This window comes from Amphiura filiformis, chromosome 2 (genome assembly GCF_039555335.1).
Source record: "Amphiura filiformis chromosome 2, Afil_fr2py, whole genome shotgun sequence".
NCBI classification, from domain to species: domain Eukaryota; kingdom Metazoa; phylum Echinodermata; class Ophiuroidea; order Amphilepidida; family Amphiuridae; genus Amphiura; species Amphiura filiformis.
Genome location: NC_092629.1, coordinates 63,320,886 through 63,341,591, shown reverse-complemented (window position 1 = coordinate 63,341,591; position 20,706 = coordinate 63,320,886). Strand labels below are relative to the sequence as shown.

At 39.0% G+C, this 20,706-nt stretch overlaps 1 protein-coding gene across 1 annotated transcript in view; it reads left to right on the top strand.

Annotated features, from left to right (window-relative positions):
* LOC140146522 (adenylosuccinate synthetase isozyme 1 A-like) overlaps positions 1–19,435 on the top strand; it is a 60,037-nt gene extending 40,602 nt beyond the window's left edge. The window contains 5 exon segments of the mRNA XM_072168397.1: positions 1,112–1,266; positions 1,410–1,534; positions 2,716–2,813; positions 5,965–6,114; positions 13,468–19,435. Coding sequence (XP_072024498.1) covers positions 1,112–1,266; positions 1,410–1,534; positions 2,716–2,813; positions 5,965–6,114; positions 13,468–13,520 — 581 coding nt within the window. The 3' untranslated portion in view covers positions 13,521–19,435.
* The last annotated feature ends 1,271 nt before the right edge of the window (positions 19,436–20,706 follow it).

The following is a 20,706-nucleotide window of genomic DNA, read 5'->3' as shown; positions in this document are numbered from 1 at the left end:
GGCTGGGGCACCGACGACAAATTCATTAGAGGGCACGGCAAGTGACTGCCTTGGGTACAGGACATATTTTGAGGGCACTACGGCAGTGGGGTGGGCACCCACGGCAAAATGCCATGGATGCCATGGGTTAATTCGAGGGCTGACAGCATCCTTCAGAGGGGATGTAAACAGAGAGCCAAACACATACTTACATCTCACAGTCAGAGAAGGCTGTTATCCTTCTCTGTCTGGTCCCAATCTGTTTATGCCAGGGGTACTACTAGGCTAGAGAAACCAGGGTTCTCAGAACCCCTGAACCCCCTGAAAGTGTTACAAATATGCGCTCGAATCCTAAAATGAGGGGTTCTCTAATCTGTCAAGTACCGTTTTAATTAATATATCAGTATCAGATTTTGTGATTTTGGTTACAATGAAACCGATATTATGGTATAAATAGTTAAGCCCGGCAAAAAATGTGATCTCGCTTTTCACGCCACGATTCTCGCCTGTAACCAACTATTTCGCTTTTTAAGAAAGTTCCCAAGCAGTTTACTTGCTATAAAAGTGTTGCTTTATGCCATAAAAGTTCGGTACATTTACAAGTTGTGCCCCCTCAGTTCCAAAATCCTGGCTACGCTACTGTCTCTACACACCACCCACAAAGCATTTCTTTCCGATCCCTAGACTTAGAAATTACCAAATCATGTATGTGTCATCATTCAGTACTGCAATAACTTATCAGCAGTCATTCTAGACAATATCGCAATCTGTGTAATTATGCCGGCGGTGTGTATTTTATTTCTATTTTAAAATTATGTTACAATGCTACGGCGACTTCACTTCAACATTTATGTTACATTGCATTTTTTGTTACATAATTTCTGGACAGGCTGTAAATATTGGAGATCGAAGCTTTTATTTTTCTTTCACATGTTTTCATTTTTCTGCGCACATGAAAACCCCTGAACTGGTTTGCAAAAATGGATATATGCGCTCAAACTTAAAAATATGCGCTGTACGCGCAGAAACGCAGGTTAGCGCGACCCCTGGTTTATGCACAATCGAAGTACAAACAAGATATGATCTGCCTTGAAATTAATACTGTATTTTCCCCAAAAAAATTGTCTTACAGGAACATATCCATTTGTGACGTCATCCAACTGCTCCATAGGAGGCGTATGTACGGGTCTAGGAATTCCGGCACATAATATCGGTGATGTCTTTGGTGTTGTGAAAGCCTACACAACCAGGGTGGGAACAGGTGGCTTCCCCACGGAACAGAAAAATGTAAGTTGGATTGAAATAACTCAAGATACCAGAAAATTTTGAAACTATTATATTTTCTAATTAAAGTTCAATAATGCAAGAACAAATTTTGCATTCTATTCAACATAAACCCTCAATTGGTTTTGATCAATTTGATCTTGCAGGATATAGGCAAGACGCTGTTAGACAGAGGTCACGAATATGGTACAACGACAGGGCGCCCTCGCAGGTGCGGATGGTTAGATACGGTGCTGCTTAGTTATACCCACATGATTAATGGATTTACTGGGTAAGTGCATATTTTAGACAGAAACATTCCAGAACTCCAGATGGATTTTGGTAGATCTTGCTCAGACAGGGCTATTGCGGCAGTTGAAATCCAAACACCCCCTGTCAAAGATATTACCTTAATCTTCTACACAGGGATTGTGAATTTCAAATGGGGTTACCTGAAGGGGTGAGTCCATTTGAAATTCACACTCCCTGTGTAGAAGATTAAAGTCATGTCGTCCAGTCTTCCATAAGGGGTGTATGGATACCAACTACAATAGCCCAATCCTTCCCTGGTACATTTGTAATGTTGATTTGGGGACAATGTCATCTGGAATTTAAACCATTACCCAACACTGAATGATGGGATATGGTTGCGCAGCGGTCCAAGACTCATAATTGCGAAGGATCTCAAGGTTGTGGGTTCGGGTCCCAACAGCGTCAACGTGTTGTGCACTTAATCAAGGCTCTTTACCCCTATTGCCTTTCCCCACCCAGTTGTACAAATGGGTACCAGCTTGATTCAATGCTGGGAATCATACGAGTTGCTGTGGAGGAGGTGTAGCGACCCCCCACAGCAACATAATACACAGATTCGTCCCTTTTACATATATGATGGGGATGGGGAAAGTCACATGTGATGAAGATGCAGTCTCAAAGTTTTGGCACTGGAGGATGGGTAAAGTTCAACAAACAAGGTAGAGACTAGTGATATCCCTGATGCACGGTCCTTGAAAATCCTTTAATTTGACCATTTAGAGGCCGGTCGAGTGCAGATCCGTCGGAACACGCTTTTCAATACAGAATAAATGCTAACCTCATCATGACATCATCCAAGCAGCAAAGTTAATTTCCCATTCAAAAAGCGTTATCCGACGGATCTGCAGTTGACCATTCTGTTTATCAAGGGTTGATGATTTTCATGAGGTTTAGAAATACATGTTTCATCAAAGTTCTGCCGGTCAATAAGAATTCATCCTTGAAAATTGGAATCTTGAAGTTCTTACACTCCTTAAATTTTGTGCGGAACTTGGGTTCTTCTATCGAGTCCTTAAACTGAGTGACATTTATCAAGGTATCAACACAGGCTGTGGGCAGGTGTAGAATCGGTTTGGGTACAAACCCTGGACAAATGTAGTAGCAACATCTTTTTCTCTCCAGTTCTTTTAATTATATCACACTTCTGTTTTTATATTCCAGATTGGTTCTAACAAAACTAGATATCCTGGACGTATTTGATGAAATCAAGATTGGCGTCAAGTATTTGAAAGACGGCAAAATTCTCCCATCTTTCCCAGGTTAGTCCTTATTCAACAACACTAATTTTTAAATTGGCAAAACATCATGAGAAATCATGAAATTTTGATTTTGATCATGGAAATTAGCTGTTCCAGTTGAAATCCATACACTCCCTAATGAAGACATGACCTTAATCTACCACACAGGGAGTGTGAATTTCAAATGAGGTTATCTAAATGGGCGACCCCATTTTAAATTTTGCCACATGGTGGTGGACTCACTGGAAGCTTAAATACCAGGTTGGAATGGCCGTAGGGTCTGTGGACAGTCAGTTTTTTGGGATCCTAGCTAAACCCCAGATAGGTAGGATCATATGAAGTTTCAATCTTTGCAGCTGTAATTGTTTTCATTGAAAAGAGAATCATTTAACTTTAAAAAAATTATGTATGCAGGGCAAAAATGTGCAGAGTTATAGAAAAATATATGTCAACAGATTGTCCCCAATTCTTGTGTGTGAAGTTGTGCCATACATATGACTGTGGGTGACCTCCTAGATATTCCTTATACAGCATAAAATCTGTCTTCAAATGACTCCACAAATAGCTTTTTAGCTCTTATAGTCGTGCCAACTTGGTGAAATCTAGTCTTCACTATGACCAATTTATACGAGGGCTGGTCAATAAGTTCCAGCAACTATGGTGTATCTCCGCTCATGCATGACTTGGATGACTGTTACTTACGCTAAATTCAAGTTTGTACTTTTGTCTTTCAAAACGAATATGTATTAGCGATGCTGAATGCTTGATTACGTAATGACATTAGCATAAACACAATAGCGTATGGGCACTGCCTGATTTATGGTGAAAAGTAGTCAAGTAAATCTCGCGCCAAATTGAGGTATTGTTACATAATTCCAAATATCTCGAGAATAAAAGTATAGAATCTGGCATGGTTTTTGCAGCTTTATAGCCCGATATCATAGGCATGATGCTGGACTCTTTTTAGACATACCATTTTTATTAAAGAAAAGAAATCGTGCTGAATATCTCCAATTTTGAGTAGGCTTTATCACCCATTGTTCTTTACATAATAAGAGATGGAAAGATTAATCGATGACAAAATTTAACCAATGGTACCTGGTTTGATTGGGTATCTACTGATTATAAAAAAGGGAGGTCCCAGTGGTGAAACCATAAACATTTCTTTCTTAAGGGCTCATATTGAAATACCCTACCACGTTTTCACACAGAAAGAAGGCAAGATTCCCCTCGCTAAGCGTGCACCTCAGGAAAGCTTCGGTCATAAAGCGGATGGATTATATGCATCAGTGATACACCCTGCCCAGGATTTTAACAAAAGGCGGCTAGCACAGGAAAGCTGCAGGATGGCGCACACCTTCCTGTGTAAGGGAATTTCAATATGAGCCCTAATGAACCCTTAATTTCAAAAGGTCTTGTTTTTGCAATTAAAGTAGCACACCATAGAGAGGCTCTGGATTGAATAAGAAATTTGAATTTCGAAAGGTGTGTCTAATTTTAGCATAAGACTTGGTATAGCAATTCACTCACGCAGCTACTGTTCCGCAAACCTTGTATTAGTCATATTTTTAGCGTGTTTTTGATGAATTTTTACTTTTTTCATACATTTTTGGTACTTTCAATCATGCATACCAGCAACGCATGCGCATATTTCTATTTTTGTTGCAACAAATTCTATTGTCCTGACTGATCTCTAATACCATACCAATAACCATATTTGGTTTTGTTTTATTTTGGAGATAATTTGGATTCTTTCTTCTGCCTTGTTGGCTCTTTTTCGTGATTTTCACACCCTTTTTGCTTGTTGTTATAGGCCTATTTTTGGTGAAGTTCAAAGACGGTCCCTTTCCTCATCTGTTGACGGATACATTTCTTTCACAATTATCAATTGAATATACTCAGATTACCTCATACCAAAAATAAGGCTTGTAAACTGCTTTGGTCCTTACTTCTGCTTCTTTTTATGACACGTTCCTCAAAGCCAATTCAAATTTCTCGCCAATGTTGACAATTGTCAGTGTCAGAGGTGTAAGACTTCCGGAAATTCCCGGAATTGCGGAAATGTGGCCAAAATAATTTTTTTATTTTTACATTTCCGGGATTGGATGATGATAATCCGTCATAAAAAGAGCAAAAAAAAAAATTTTTTGAGGGGGGTGATACCCTGCAGCCCATTCCCCGGACAAGCCCCGTGGACTTCCGGAAATTTGGCGATGTGCTCGCCTTTGGCTCGCATGTTTTTCAGGGAGTGGATCGTTACCTCGCTTACACCTCTGCAGTGTACATATAGCAATGACTTTATGCAAATGAGATTACGTAATTAAAGGTACTCTGATACTAATTGTTGTGCGTTTTGAAAGACAAAGGTACAAACTTTATTGAACATAAGTAACAGTCATCTAAGTCATGCATGAGCGGAGATAAATAATGGTTGCGGGATATTATTGACCAACATTTGGTTTCTGAGCCACATTTGGGGGAAATCTAGTCTTCACTATGACCAATTTATAAGTGCATGAAGCTTATAGGTTTTCTTCAGTGAGTTTCTGAGCCACATTTGGGTGAAATCTAGTCTTCACTATGACCAATGTTATAAGTGCATGAAGCTTATAGGTTTTCTTCAGTGAGTTTCTGAGCCACATTTGGGTGAAATCTAGTCTTCACTATGACCAATTTATAAGTGCATGAAGCTTATAGGTTTTCTTCAGTGAGTTTCTGAGCCACATTTGGGGGTTATTTTGTTTAAAATTTCCTGATACAAACAGAGTTAAAGCCATATATTTGAAATGTTTACACACGTCCCATCTTACACCTAAATGGACTCACTCAAATTCATTGTTTGTCAGGCCAGCAGAGCAATTTTTGACATGTTGTATTCAAACATTAAGTACTCCATATAACTCCATGTTAAACGGCCAAAATACCCAATGGAGTTCCTTTTACTTTACCTTGCTATTTCGGCTTAAACTTAACAGGAACTTTTCCTGATAGCTATCACTAGTATTATTTCAGCATTTTGAGTATTCAAATTTGATGGATATCGTACATGTGGCTTTTATCCATTTATGTGAAAACAGAAGAACTGTATACACTGCATAAGCATTATCCTCCTCTGCAGTTTGCGATGTGAACATCTTTGATGACAAAAAAATCTTGTCTTTTTATTTCTCAGCCAATCAAGATGCCTTGATGGACGTTGAAGTCGAGTACATCACATTACCAGGGTGGAAATGTGACACTTCCAAATGCAGAAAATTTGAGGATCTACCTCCACAAGCCCAGCAATATGTATTAAAAACTGAAGAACTTATTGGGGCACCTTGTAAGTATAGTTTGTATGCAATAATTGTCTGATAATATTCATGTTCAGGGGCCTTTACTGCAGAATAAGAGAATTATGAAGTCACCAGTGGCGTAGCTAGGGGTGGGCAACTCGCCCACCCTGGAAAAATCTGGGGGGAAATTTTGGAGGGAGAAGGGAAAAAAGGGAAAGGAAAGGGGGAAGAAAAAAGGAAAGAAGGGAAAAAGGAAGGAAAAAAGAAAGAAGGGGAAAGGAAAGAAGAGAAAAGGAAGAGGGAATGGGGGAAGCATAGGGTCAAGAGGGAAGGAAAAGTAACAGAGAGGAAACGTGAATAAGTAAAAAAGAGGGAAATGAAGAAAACCAAAGGGAAGCCTAAGAGGGATGGAGGGAAGGAATAGGGAAAGGGGAACGAAAGAAAAAGAGGTAAAGAAAACATCTGTAATGTTTATTGTGGGGAAGTAATTCATGCACATGGGGAAGGAGTATAAGAAAGGGGAACAAATTGAAGAATATGAAGGTCATGATATTTAAAGAAGGGGACTGGAAGTGATTTGAGGGAAGCAATTTAAATGAGTGTATATGGAAGGGAAGGAATGAGAGAAATGGGAAGATATTGGAATACAATGAAGAAGAAAAGAGAAGGAAACTTTAGGAAAAGAAGGGAAGTAATTTAGGGGAAGTAATTTAAAGGAAGGGGAAGGAATGAGAGAAAGGGGAAGAAATTGAAGAATGTATAAAGAAGAAGGAAGATAACGAATGGGAGAAGGGGAAATAATTTAAATAATGTTAAATCAACTCAAGAATATCAGTATTGTTTTATTGTGTTGTTCTTACATTGTAAAATAATGCATTTTTGTTTTAAATTCTAAAATCAAAACTTTACATGGTAAAATGTTCACATAAAAACGTTACAAATGTAGGCCTATGCAAGGAGGCTTCTCCTCGTGGAATAAAAAATGACCAAACCCCATGAGCTTCAGGGACTTCGCCCCCTGGACCCCCACCAGGGGCCCTTAGGCGGGCCCCTGGACCCCACGCCGGTGGACCGCTCGCCACGCTCGCTTCGCTTCATCTGTTAATCAACATCGGGGGAAATTTGTGGAGACTTGCCCACCCTGGCAGAGAGTGCTGGCTACGCCCCTGGAAGTCACTGTCTCCCAATCTCAAGGAGTCTCAATCACACTGGATTGTGATTTAGAATAGGATTTTGGGAGTTAAGCTGGAGTATCTTTTGTATGAGATTGAGATAGGATTCAAACTAGATGGGACTGGACAGGGGTAAAACTAGCAGGGGTTAAACCAGGCTCTACGTTTGAGAAAAAACTTTTGCCCAGTGGGGTGGATTTTGTGTGAGCCAGGAGCAATTTACAACAAACCAATAGTTACAGACTAATTCCACCACTCTTCTACAGCTACACTGTGCATGTATTTGTTTGCTCGAGAAACACTAGCCACGAATTTGCTCACGGATGCCCTCGCATTCGTGGCTAGTGTCCTTTCGTATCTAATTTCGGGGGGGTAAACATATTACGTAAGACCACATAAATTATAATGACAATACAGCATGATAAACATACCCTGAAATAACCCCCTTTTATCTAACTTCACTTACCATTCTGTTACTATACGTGTTGGTGGCATAATTCCCAGATAGTATGTCCCATTTTAAGTGTACTCACGTGAATATTTCGGCACAATTTGTGATAAAAATCGCTCCCTTCTTTTCTGGTGATCGCATGTTCAATGGATACAACACGTGAATAGTAGGACTCGTCAGCTCTGGCCCATGCCAACTCGACCACAAACTAATTCGGCCCCTGTATAAACCCACTTAGGTTTTTATGTGTAGATACCATGTTTAATTAGAAGACGCAATGTGCTCTGGCTGTGCAATGATTATGAGCCCTCCCCCCCCGGGGTAAATTTCGAACGACCGCCAAAAAATCGCTTGACCCCCCCCTCGGCCTGAAAAGTCACTTGTCCCCACTCGGCCCACCAAAAATCGCTCCCCCCTCCGTGCCAAAATTCCCTCTACTTTGTACTCTTTTAAAACAGATCAATCAAAATTCCTTTTTGTTAAATTGTCAATTTATGATGTTACTAGAGTGCGGTCTAAAGTCACCACAGAATTAGTTCTGTGAAAGTCACTCACATAGGGCGTGGTGTACAGTCACTTACGGAGCACAGCCAATTTATTGTTTGTCTTTATTGCTATGTACCGTCTACCAGGGTGCGACCTAAAAAGTCACTCACATAGGGCGTGGTGTAAAGTCACTTACAGAGCACAGCCAATCTATGTTGTGCCGTCTACCAGGGTGCAGTCTAAAGTCACTTACATAGGGTGCGTGGTGTATTAAAATCACTTACGGAGCACAGCCAATAATATTAACTTGTTTGTCTTTACTGCTATGATACACCGTCTTAAGTCACCTACAGCACCCTGAATAGGGCGTGGTGTAAAGTCACTTACGGGACACGGCCACATTTGACGGGAGATGGAGAGAGAGGAGAGCCAGACATGGTGGAGGCTTGAGAAAATAGGGACGATACTGACCGTGCCCCCTCCCCCTCCTCCCCTCGTATGCTGGCTGCGCGCCTGGGTACCGTACAGGTCCAGAGCCAGCCATCGGTACATGGCGGAAATTGGGACTCGAGTTCGGGTTCGAAAAAAGTCTGAGAACTGGATCGAGGGAGGGATTTTGAAGGTCGGGTTTGAAGGGAGAGAGAGAGAGACAGAAATAGAGTGAGAGCACAGATATTGGAACACACTGGTGAGAGAGGGGTGGAGAAAGAACTGAGAGAGGCGCAGTCGTGAAAGTCACCCAGATTTTAAAGTTAAATTTTATTTAAACCTCATGCATTTAAAAAATGTATGTGTGTTGACCATTTTTCTTCAATCATTAGAGATTACAACACTATACAAGTTTGCACAAAGTACATGATCTGATCGTTATAATGGCTTTATAAATGTCACTTTTTATAACAAAAACCTTTTAATCAGTGGGTCACTGTTGTGGGCGGGGCTAAAAGTAATAGCCAACCAATTACCTTTTCCCATTTGCTTTAGAAAATTTTTGGTAAGTGATCAAAATCAATTCCCAGTTTCCCACGCTATTGAGAATGTGGCTAGACATCTCGGCACCTTGCCATGGTATATTTCCTGGGAAAGTCCGCTTATTTACAATATTTGCGGTGAGCTTTTGCGAGTTGAGCGGTTAACATAAAGCGATGGTTTGGTACTACAGTCATGGTACAATTTACATCATGATCATGTTGACGCATTGTTTTGTCTCTGTGAGGTAAGGGACGCTTTCATTAGATTCTCGGGGTAGGAAGTTGGGATCGGGAAGTTTTTTTTTTTGGTTCGTGCTTTTATACGTAGTTTGTTAGGTGGGGGATGTTTTGGGTTTTTTTTTAGTGTTGGTGGGTTTGTTTTTTTCTTGCTCGCTTTTTTTTTTTTGCTCAAAACTTACTACCCCCCTGAGAATTCTAATGGTGCGTCCATTTTTTTTGCCAATAATGTAGTTTCTGATGAGGAGCATTGTAGACACCCGGTCAGTCGTGAGCAATTATTTTTTACTTTGAACATAATTGGATAAAATTACTTGAGTCGCAAGGGTTTTAGGGCGCACCATTAGATTTCAGGGGGGGCATGGGAGTTTTTGAAGAAAAAAACTTAGCCCACTAGTGAGATGAAAAAAAAAAATTTTTACCCACTAGTGAGACGAAAAAAAAAATTTGCCTCACTGATGAGTAAAAAAAAAAAAAATTCCCCCACCCAACTTTGTATAAAGATATACATTAAAATTGAAAAATAAATACTTACATACTTGAAAAAAAAAATTCTGCCTTGGAGGATAAAAAAAAAAAAATTTGTCGCCTTTGGCGGCGAAAAAAAAAAAAAATTCTGCCTGACCCAAACTCCCATGCCCCCCCTGAGAATCTAATGGTGCGTCCCTTACACGGTCGGTCGGGTTATCACAAATTTTTATTTAGCCTTATATAATGATGAAAAATGAGCAAATTCGCGAAAAACATTTTTTTTTGCCAGTGGAACATTTTTTTCCAACAATCTACCAAGCCTCCCCCCTGATATCTAATGGGGCGCCCCTTACACATAAAAACGTGGTTTTATACAGGGACCGAATTTGCATGTGGTCGAGTTTGCCTTGGACCGGAAATGCCCTGGACTGGTTAATCGATCGACAAAAATAACAGGTGTTATCTGAATGAGGTAATCTCGTACCTACTAAGTGACTGTCCAGTCATAAATCACCAGAATTTACGTGTGTACAATTATCTCATAGGTTGAGAGTACTTTCCACGATGTGACAGCTACGATAAGCAGCACTGTAAGCAGCGCTGAATTAGGCTTCATATATCATCTTATTTTTTAGGATCGTATGTATCAAAGATGTCAAAAGGTAGGGTTGAACTTAATTAAGCTTATATGACACGCTTATGAAAGTGTGTTTGTGAAAAATGAAGCATTTTATCAATGTTTATATGCCGGCGCATCTTTGTGTAACGGGTCCGCACAATAACCTCTATGGTCGGGTCTCTAACGCAAATCAAAGATTTGCGATAGAGGCTATGCTCGAACAAGTATTTGTATGCTCGTAATGACGACTGATTATCTTACAGTCCATATCGTGACGGACTTCTGAAAATATTCAATGCGACTTTGGTTGTGCGCCATAGCGCGACTGAATAGCGGCATGCCGTTGTGACAAGATCGCGCTCTAAGAAACAACAAATTTCACCAAAAGGTCAATTAGGACACAACTTCGCAGTGCAGTATTATTCTGTGATATATTGGCAGCAAAATGAAACCTAAAACTCTTGTATTATTGGCTTCAAAGGAGATAAATTAAGTTTCGATAAAATCTTTGTTTTCAAAAGTTTGGCTATTTTTATCAATTGTTGAAGTGCCAAAAAACCCATCCCTGAGATGATTAAAAATTGTGTAACCAAAAACGTTTTCTTTTTTGGACAAAATTGAAACTAGGCAGGGTAAGGTTTATCATCAATAGACATGTCCTATAGCATTTTCAAGCAATTCTGTGCATGACACCATAGCCGATAAAGCCACCTTAAAAGAGCTTGTTGGGGAAAAATAAAGAGCCTGGAAATGCCATTACAAAGCAAACCTTGGAAAAAATATCGTGTGTGATGACCTCGAACTTGAAGTTACTGGAATATTGAAAGATCAAAGCAGGAAGGTGAATGAACTTTGAAATTGGCCTATAGGAAGCAATTGACTTGAGATGATTGTATACAGTTGTGTACTTGTGAAATTTTCTTCTTGAAAATGTCTTAAGTACGTCCCACATTATTTTGTTTGGAGTAACCTTTATATTTGGTATTATTATCAATTGACGGGCTCACTGACTCTACACTATGCAGCAGGGTTCTCAACCACACAGGGAAAATTATAACACAATTTTATTTTGTATACAATTTCACTGAATTGGCCTTTAATTTGAGAAAATCAGGGAAAGCTCAGTGTATTTGAGTGGCCCGAGAGGTTTGCTCAGATTGTGTCAGTGTCATAAGACTAAATCCTTTGTATATATATATGTGTTATGCCTGTACTGACAACTGAATAACTTGCCGTTTGTATTTTGTCAGACCAATGACAATATTCTTGCGCGACTTTGGTTGTGCGCTATTGCCTATCAAAATGTTAATTTGGTCACAACTGAGCAGTCTTGGTCTACAACTGCAAAGACTTCAAAGACTGCAAAGAACCTCCAGATTCTGGTGGTAATAAGTCCCAACACTTTTTTAACACATAAGTTTCTCAGTCGTCAACTCAGAAAGTGGGCAAATGAGTGCGGCAGTCTGTCAGTGTCACATATGTATCCTGCTCTGATGCTCTTAAGGTCCGTTCATATTACGCAGCAATGGCTTTTGGGTGCGGTGCATTGCGCTATCACAATAGAGTTAAATATATTGCTTTTGGGTGCGGTGCATTGCGCTATCACAATAGAGTTAAATATATTGCTTTTGGGTGCGGTGCATTGCACTATCACAATAGAGTTAAATATATTGCTTTTGGGTGCGGTGCATTGCGCTATCACAATAGAGTTAAATATATTGCTTTTGAGTGCGGTGCATTGCGCTATCACAATAGAGTTAAATATATTGCTTTTGAGTGCGGTGCATTGCGCTATCACAATAGAGTTAAATATATTGCTTTTGGGTGCGGTGCATTGCGCTATCACAATAGAGTTAAATATATTGCTTTTGGGTGCGGTGCATTGCGCTATCACAATAGAGTTAAATATATTGCTTTTCGGTGCAGTGCATTGCACTATCACAATAGAGTTAAATATATTGCTTTTGGGTGCGGTGCATTGCGCTATCACAATAGAGTTAAATATATTGCTTTTGGGTGCGGTGCATTGCGCTATCACAATAGAGTTAAATATATTGCTTTTGGAGTGCGGTGCATTGCGCTATCACAATAGAGTTAAATATATTGCTTTTGGGTGCGGTGCATTGCGCTATCACAATAGAGTTAAATATATTGCTTTTGGAGTGCGGTGCATTGCACTATCACAATAGAGTTAAATATATTGCTTTTGGGTGCGGTGCATTGCGCTATCACAATAGAGTTAAATATATTGCTTTTGGGTGCGGTGCATTGCACTATCACAATAGAGTTAAATATATTGCTTTTGGGTGCGGTGCATTGCGCTATCACAATAGAGTTAAATATATTGGGTGCGGTGCATTGCGCTATCACAATAGAGTTAAATATATTGCTTTTGGGTGCGGTGCATTGCGCTATCACAATAGAGTTAAATATATTGCTTTTGGAGTGCGGTGCATTGCGCTATCACAATAGAGTTAAATATATTGCTTTTGGGTGCGGTGCATTGCGCTATCACAATAGAGTTAAATATATTGCTTTTGGAGTGCGGTGCATTGCGCTATCACAATAGAGTTAAATATATTGCTTTTGGAGTGCGGTGCATTGCACTATCACAATAGAGTTAAATATATTGCTTTTGGGTGCGGTGCATTGCACTATCACAATAGAGTTAAATATATTGCTTTTGAGTGCGGTGCATTGCGCTATCACAATAGAGTTAAATATATTGCTTTTGGGTGCGGTGCATTGCGCTATCACAATAGAGTTAAATATATTGCTTTTGGGTGCGGTGCATTGCGGTATCACAATAGAGCTAAATATATTTTAACTTGGAAATGCGACAAGTTGCATTGAGTTGTGGCAAAAAGTAATTGATATATCTACAATGTTGGCAACTTGGGCTTGACCTCCCTGTGTGGCTATGCTTGATAAATGTTGAAGACACACATGCTAATGATTCCTCAATCCTCATCATATCTTTTTTTCTATTTCAGTCAAATGGGTAGGAGTTGGCCAGAGTCGGGATTCTATCATCACACGTTTCTAGACATAATGTTGCCACGACAACCACAAGCCTGGGTTTACAATGACTTTGACAAAAGACTGTATTGTATGAACTAACCACCAGGGTTAGATATGAACTAACCAGGGTTAGAATTTGTTTTGGTTTAACCCCATGAGTGCTACCTGCACCATGGTTAGAATGGTGGTAGGGCTGTACCATTCAAGATGCTGTACAAAAGGCAGTAATTCTTGGGGTTAAGAATCAATCTTGATTCTTTCAAAATTTTGTGGGCATCATTTGATTCCCACATATAATCTACTGAGTAGATTTTTAAATTTGAGAGAATCAAATTTTGATTTGCAGAAATACTTTTATCAAAATCATTCTGGGAATATTTCTAACCCAGTTACCTAAAAGTCTTCACTGAAATAGGCAGTGAAACTTGTCAGTGGGCTATTGCAGTGGAAACCCATACACCCCTGTGGAAGACATGACTTTAATCTTACACACAGGGAGTGTAGATTTTAAATGTAGTCGTTCAGGTATTCCAATTTGAAATTTGCACTCCCTGTGTGGACGATGAAGGGTCGTGTCTTCCATAGGGGTGTGTGCATTTCAACTGGAATAGCCCAATATTTCTGAACCAGGTGGCAAGCCAATCTCCCTGCTGCCGAGAGAGAGACCGTTGTCTCAACTACCAGTCTGAGCAGGCTGCATTATTGTAGAGTAAAAACATGTCTTCAATTTATAGTTTGTCCGGCTTATAATTGGAGAAATTAATTTGGTTTTTATTGCTGAGCATGCAAATAAAGTTCTAACCTATGCTCATGTAAATTCACACTGCGCCAGTCACTCATTACACAACGTGCAACTATCATATGAGCTGTGCCCAACTGGGTGTACACCATTCTACATTAAATACATGTTATGAGGCTAATTTTTGCCAATTATAAGCCGAGCAAACTATAGACAGTAACACTAAGAGCCAAAATATTCTCATTTCCTGCGGCACAGTTCATTGACCTCCATTCAACAATTAGTTTTTGTACCCAACACATTTGAAGGTCATTCTATGAATGTACAGATGTATTGGGGTTAAAGAACTGTGTACTGACAGATGAGGCTAGATCCTAGTGTAATGTGTGCATGTACATGGCCAGTTTGTATTGCAGGTGGCAGGGATCTTATGTAGTCTGAAATAATGTCAAAATTTGTGTAATCGGGATTTTTCTCTTAATGCAGTTATTTTGCAGTGGTGTTCAGTTTGGGCATTTGGGGCTATTGCTTTGCTAAAATGTCACAAGTATGCAAATGAGATGTTGCCAGTTATTTGGCCCAGTTCTAGTTTTGCATAAAAGATCTCACTCTACTAATTCTCCATGTTAAGAACATTTAATTTAATTGGCTAATGTTTGTTTCAGTGTGCCATTGCAGCATCTGTTTGGTTTTGGTGTGCTCGGCTATTTACTTCTGAAATTCCATGATCTTCATTGATTTTGAGCTCTGCTGGCCCTATCTCTATCTCATTATTAGCTTTCTTGATTCATTACTTGTGTGCTAGTTACCAGTAAGCAATTCTATTCAGGCATTTCATTTGCATCTTGGACATATTAGCCAAATCATAGTCATGTTTCAGTTCTGCTCTGTGATTATATACTATAAGACAAACCCACCAGGATAATGCTTGGAAGGCATTGTCCAAAAGGAAGCACCTTAACCAATAGTGGCTTTTCTGGTAGTACGCTTGTTTGTTTGTTTCCTATAAGCAGTGATGTTGGCTAGACTAATTCAGCCGTCTACACTTCAAATGTACTGCGTTATGCGTCGTAGTGACGACTGAAAATATTAAATGTGACTTTGGTTGTGCGCTAAAGTGCGACTGACTAGCGGCGCCCATGTACCTCGTCGCTGCACTGCGCCGTTTGTGACAAGATCACGCTCTGAAGTTTTTAAAAAACAAGCTTGGTCAAAAGGTCAATTTGGACACAACTGCGCATGCTCTATGCCACAGGAATCCTGTTGCAAAATCTGTCACTTTTTTCCACATAGTTTTCTCAGTCGTCAATCCAGATGGTTGACAACTGAGGGCAGCAGTCAAGACGTCGGCTATTAGGCAGACCTGTGATGCGTGCATACCAGGGTTCATGCTAATCTTTATAATATTTATCACCTTACCAAGATTGGCCCATATACTTTCGAATAATTTCACTATGTATATTATCAATAATAATTAACACAAGGTGTGCAGCGTTTTTCCACTTCATTCTCTTGAAAATTCTTGCATCACTGTCTAGAGGAACCTATAACACTATGGACCACAATAGCCTAATCCCAATGGTATAGTTCAATTACCTCAAGAAAACAATCATAGTGCAAAATTTGACCTCAAGTTCTGGAGTTTTTGTACTCAAAATTTCAAAGGTCATTCAATTAATCTACAAATGTATTGGGTTTAAAGAACTGTGCCCTGATAGATGAGCATGTTGTGGATCCTAGTGTAACTAAATGTCTTTGGAAAATCCAATCCAACAGGACTGGTTTCAACAGGCTGGTTTATGTCGTTTGGCATTTTTATATGGCTTTGTTGGGCAGGGAAAATCTCATATGTGTCATTTGCCCTGAACATGTATAAAGCAAAACCTCCTATGTAACCTCTTGGCAGTTTTGTTTTAAACATGTTCAAGGGCCACAAGTACATAGGTTTTTCCTGCCCAATTATGCCAATGTTTTTTTAGGATATAAGGTAATTATTGAATGTTTGGCAATTTTTATAGCAATAATTGCCCTTGTATAAGATATGATTCATAAAAGTATGCTTAATGGGATATGAGTATTATGAACTATATTTAACACATACGGTATAGTCATTTTTAGTTAAAAATTTGATACACAATTATTATGTGGTGCTTTCAGGGTATTTTCTTATACTAAAACAAAAACTACTAATGCTTTGTTCGTAACTAAAAATAATGTCAAAACTTACATTTGTGTGTGTGTTTTAAACTAGGAGCAAATTCCACAGTCATGGAACTAGTCCTTTGTGAGCAAGTTTTGTCACATTTGCCCAGAGAGATTCTGTTATATAGACAGTGGCATATCATGCCTGCTATTTTAGTTACAATCAACCAATAATTCTTTCTCTGCATTACATACTGCCGTATCTCAAAAGGCTGCCTTGTGTGATTTTTATTATCATTGTTGCTTCGTTTATGAATGGACATGAGATTATAATAACTCAAAATTATTATATCAAAGAGGAAGCGGCATCAGAGCAGTTCTTCTGGGTGAACCAAACCTGCCTGGTTATCAAATTAAGCAGTGACAAGGTTATCTCTGAATTTGACAGGTGCTAATTGATGTTTTAATGTTATTGCATCAATTAGCACTTGTCAAATTTAGAGATAACCTTGTCACTGATTAATTTGATAACCAGGCAGGTTTGGTTCACCCCAGAAGAACTGCCCTGGCAGGGCTTCCTCTGTAAGGTAATTTTACAGTCGATTTCATCACAATTAGATGACAATAATAAGCAAAATCGTACAAGGCAGCCTTTTCAGATACAATAGTATGTAATGCAGACAACGAATTGAATTCCTTTTGGTCCAACCAGATGTATTCAATTGATAATGTATCTGTATTATCCCTGTCCTTTAAAAATGCTATTTATCTTGGTGTGATATTATTTTGGTGTCCACCCGCTATGTGGAAAGTTCGCTATGTTCAACTAGTATTTGCCTGTATTACACCTCATAAATATTCATGAGCAAATCATGCCACTTTATTGGTCAATTGCAAATGACATAACCTATCTCACTGTGTGATAGGGAAAACTATCTACCTGACATGACAACCCATAGCCTATGTTCGGTGTAATAAAATAAATACTACATAGTTTATATTGGGGAAATAGGGCAACTATTTTCCCCTCTTTACAGACTACATGCCTATCATCTCTCACCCTTCAGGTTCGGGGTGATAGTCCCATAGCCAGTACCTCTGGGGAAATAGTTTGCCCTATTCCCCCTCTAACCATGTAGTATTTGTATAATACCAGAGTGTTTGTTATGTCGAATATGAAATAATGTAGAAAAAGATTTGCTGTGTCGCTCAAGGCCAAAATATATTAACAATATCATATAGAACATAGCACACTGGCATAACATACTGTATTTCATATTCGACGTTGAACAGAGCAAACCTTCGGTCGATCGATCCTTAATGTAATTTTTCTGAAGGAAGCCTAAGCTAATCCTAACCCTAAATTTTGTGTATAATCACATAAAGTTTTCATTTCGACATAGTGAACCTTTGTCATGGCGGGCTGTATCTGTTCTGTATTTGTTTAGAGGTATGTGCATGGCACATTTTGATTTTTACAGTTTCATATGAATCCGGACTAAATCTAGATTGTAATGTTATGCGAGAACTGGTTGCATTTGTGTGTTTGCTAAGAGGTATCTTTGTCACATTTTGATTAATGCAGTTTCATATGAATCCGGACTAGTCTAGATTTTAATGTTGTGTGAGAACTGGTTACATTTCTGCAATAAATTATATTATTTATGCACTTATGACTGTTGCATGGGGCTATTCCAGTTGAAATCCATACCTCGCTGCGGAAGTCATGCCTTAATCTTCCACACAGGGAGTGTGAATTTTAAATGTAATTACCAGGGGTTGATTGATTTCAAATGGAATGGCTCCGTCATTCCTGCTGCGGCACAGTCCTTTGATGTGTGTATGACCATCCCACATGCCATGTATGTACTGTGTTATGAACATCGTGCACGTGTTCGACTAATATTTCCATCGTTAAGACGGTTCCTGCACTTTTTTTTCAAAATCTCAGATTTTGACAAAACTACAGCACCTGAAGTCTTGATTTTTGCAGGGTATGTTAGTTTAATAAAGTACATTGCAATCGTGTAAAAAACAGAACTTTGAAAAATATTGAGGGCGTCCTCCTCAGCAAATGTTACAATCCGGGGTCAATATGGCATTAAGACACAAAATCAATTTCAGAGTTATTTTGTTTATTACTTTATTGTATTGTCTTTATTGATATGAATTGTGTGTAGTTTGACACCAGGAACACATTCTACAGTTAGTGAGTAACAAGAACTTTCAACTGTGTTTGAAATAAACCTTGCAAAAACCATTATTATGAGGGAGACGGCTGTACCCAAAATAAATGTAATTGTACCCACACTGTATTGTAGTACTCTAGTATATAGCTATTTTATAATTGAGGGGTTTAGTCCAAGAAGAGCCCTATCTGAAATAGCTGCCCTATAAACATTTGACAATTTCTCATTATTTCTGCATTCTATATTGTACTCATCTGAAGATATGCCATCTGGCAGCTATTGCAGATACGGCTACTTGCACAAGCCCCTCTGGATCTATTAAGAGGGTTGCAGTTATGAATATTTTGCAGTGAATATTGAACTCTAGAGGGAGACAGTGAGCAGTGTGTTTTGAAATTCCACTATTGTTAGTATGGTTACTTGTGAAATGCGAAAACAGTGTCCTTGATTAGTGGCTGTGCCAGAAACTTGATGCATTTAAGGAGGGGGGGGGTAAAGTTTTGAGGGGGTGGAGGGGGTCTTGGCATCACCACTGAATCTGCTCACTATTGAATCCAGACTTGTATGGAGTAAAGTTAAGAATTTAGCTGCTATATATTACGCTGTTCCTGTTGAAATCCTTACACGCTCTGTGGAAGACATGACCTTAATAATCTTCCACACATGGAGTGCGAGTTTCAAGTGGGGTTACTTGAACGGGTGACTCCATTTGAAATTTGCATCCATCCCCTGTGTGGGAGATAAAAGTCATGTCTTCAATAGGGGGTGTAAGGATTTCAACTGGAATGGCCCATTTTAGATGACAATACTTGTACTATGAGAAGGAGGAATAAAACTATTTGAATATAATGGTTTGGGAAAATACACAAATATTTGCTAACTTGTCATCATTTGGTTAATTGCTGTATTATTCTTAAGTTTCTCACAACCAAGTGCGGGGGGACTCAAGTTTGGTTTGGGAGGAGGTACGCCACTGAGACAGAGAATTTGAAAATGGAGCTATCAATATACCCATTATTCAAGAAATTATGACCCATTGAATTTAAATGCATTATTTGCTACAGTCATTAAAGTACAAAGTACCGACGTGGACGCACATATTGTGCCGACTTTGAAGGCACGCATACCTGCAGCAGAGACGCAGCACTGCAAGCACTGTTAACGCGCTGTATACGCGCGCGTTGTCACTTTGTACTTCAGAGTGGACAAACTGTATGAACAAGTCATTAACTCGAGGTATTATATTCATAATAGCCTTTTGCGCTTATGCATGTTGATAGCTTTTCACACTCGTGCATGTTGAAAAATGGGGTGAGCTTCAATATTGGCTGGGAGATCCCCACAATCAATTGAATACATGAATACAAAACCCACCCAAGTCCATGGGAAGTGATTTTGAGAGAAAAACATGTGTATCATTTTAATTCCTTCAGTTATATTTACCTGGTCAATATGGTAAGTTTTACGTGCAAATGAGTGGGTTAAACTGTATTAAGTATGACAATTAGCATTTCAGGGACTTCGTGGGGTTCATTTTAAATTTTGGACTTGGGTGGTTTTTTGAATCATATACAAAGACAACAATGTTTGAATGAGATTACCACTAATAAGATAATACAAAATAAAGCACACAGGTATGTAAAATGTTGATAAGCATTCTGCCATGTAATATAAACCACACACTTTCCTTTATTAAACCCATTTTTTTTCAAAAGTCACTCTGAAGCAATGAATGTGTTACAAGCAGACTTTTATACATACTGGATTTCAATCAATGTGTTACAATACTCAAATCATGGACTTGGGTGGTTCTTTCATACATGCTATTTTTCACATGCTCAATAGACACAGTGGATGAATTTGAGTTGTTTTTTCATACATATGACAGGCCTATGCATAGCAACAATGTCCCATGCTTAAATCAATTTGGCCACAGTATGGACTTGGGTGGCTTTTGTATTCATATATTCAATTAATGGCCTAACACATACAGATAGAAATTTGTATTTTTTGAACAAAAACAAAAATAGGGGCATATATATGGTTTTCGTGACATCAGATAATTAGGGTTGACATCAGATAATTAGAAAAAAATTAGCTATGTCCCTCCCAGAAGTGTAACATGAACAATTTCACGCCTA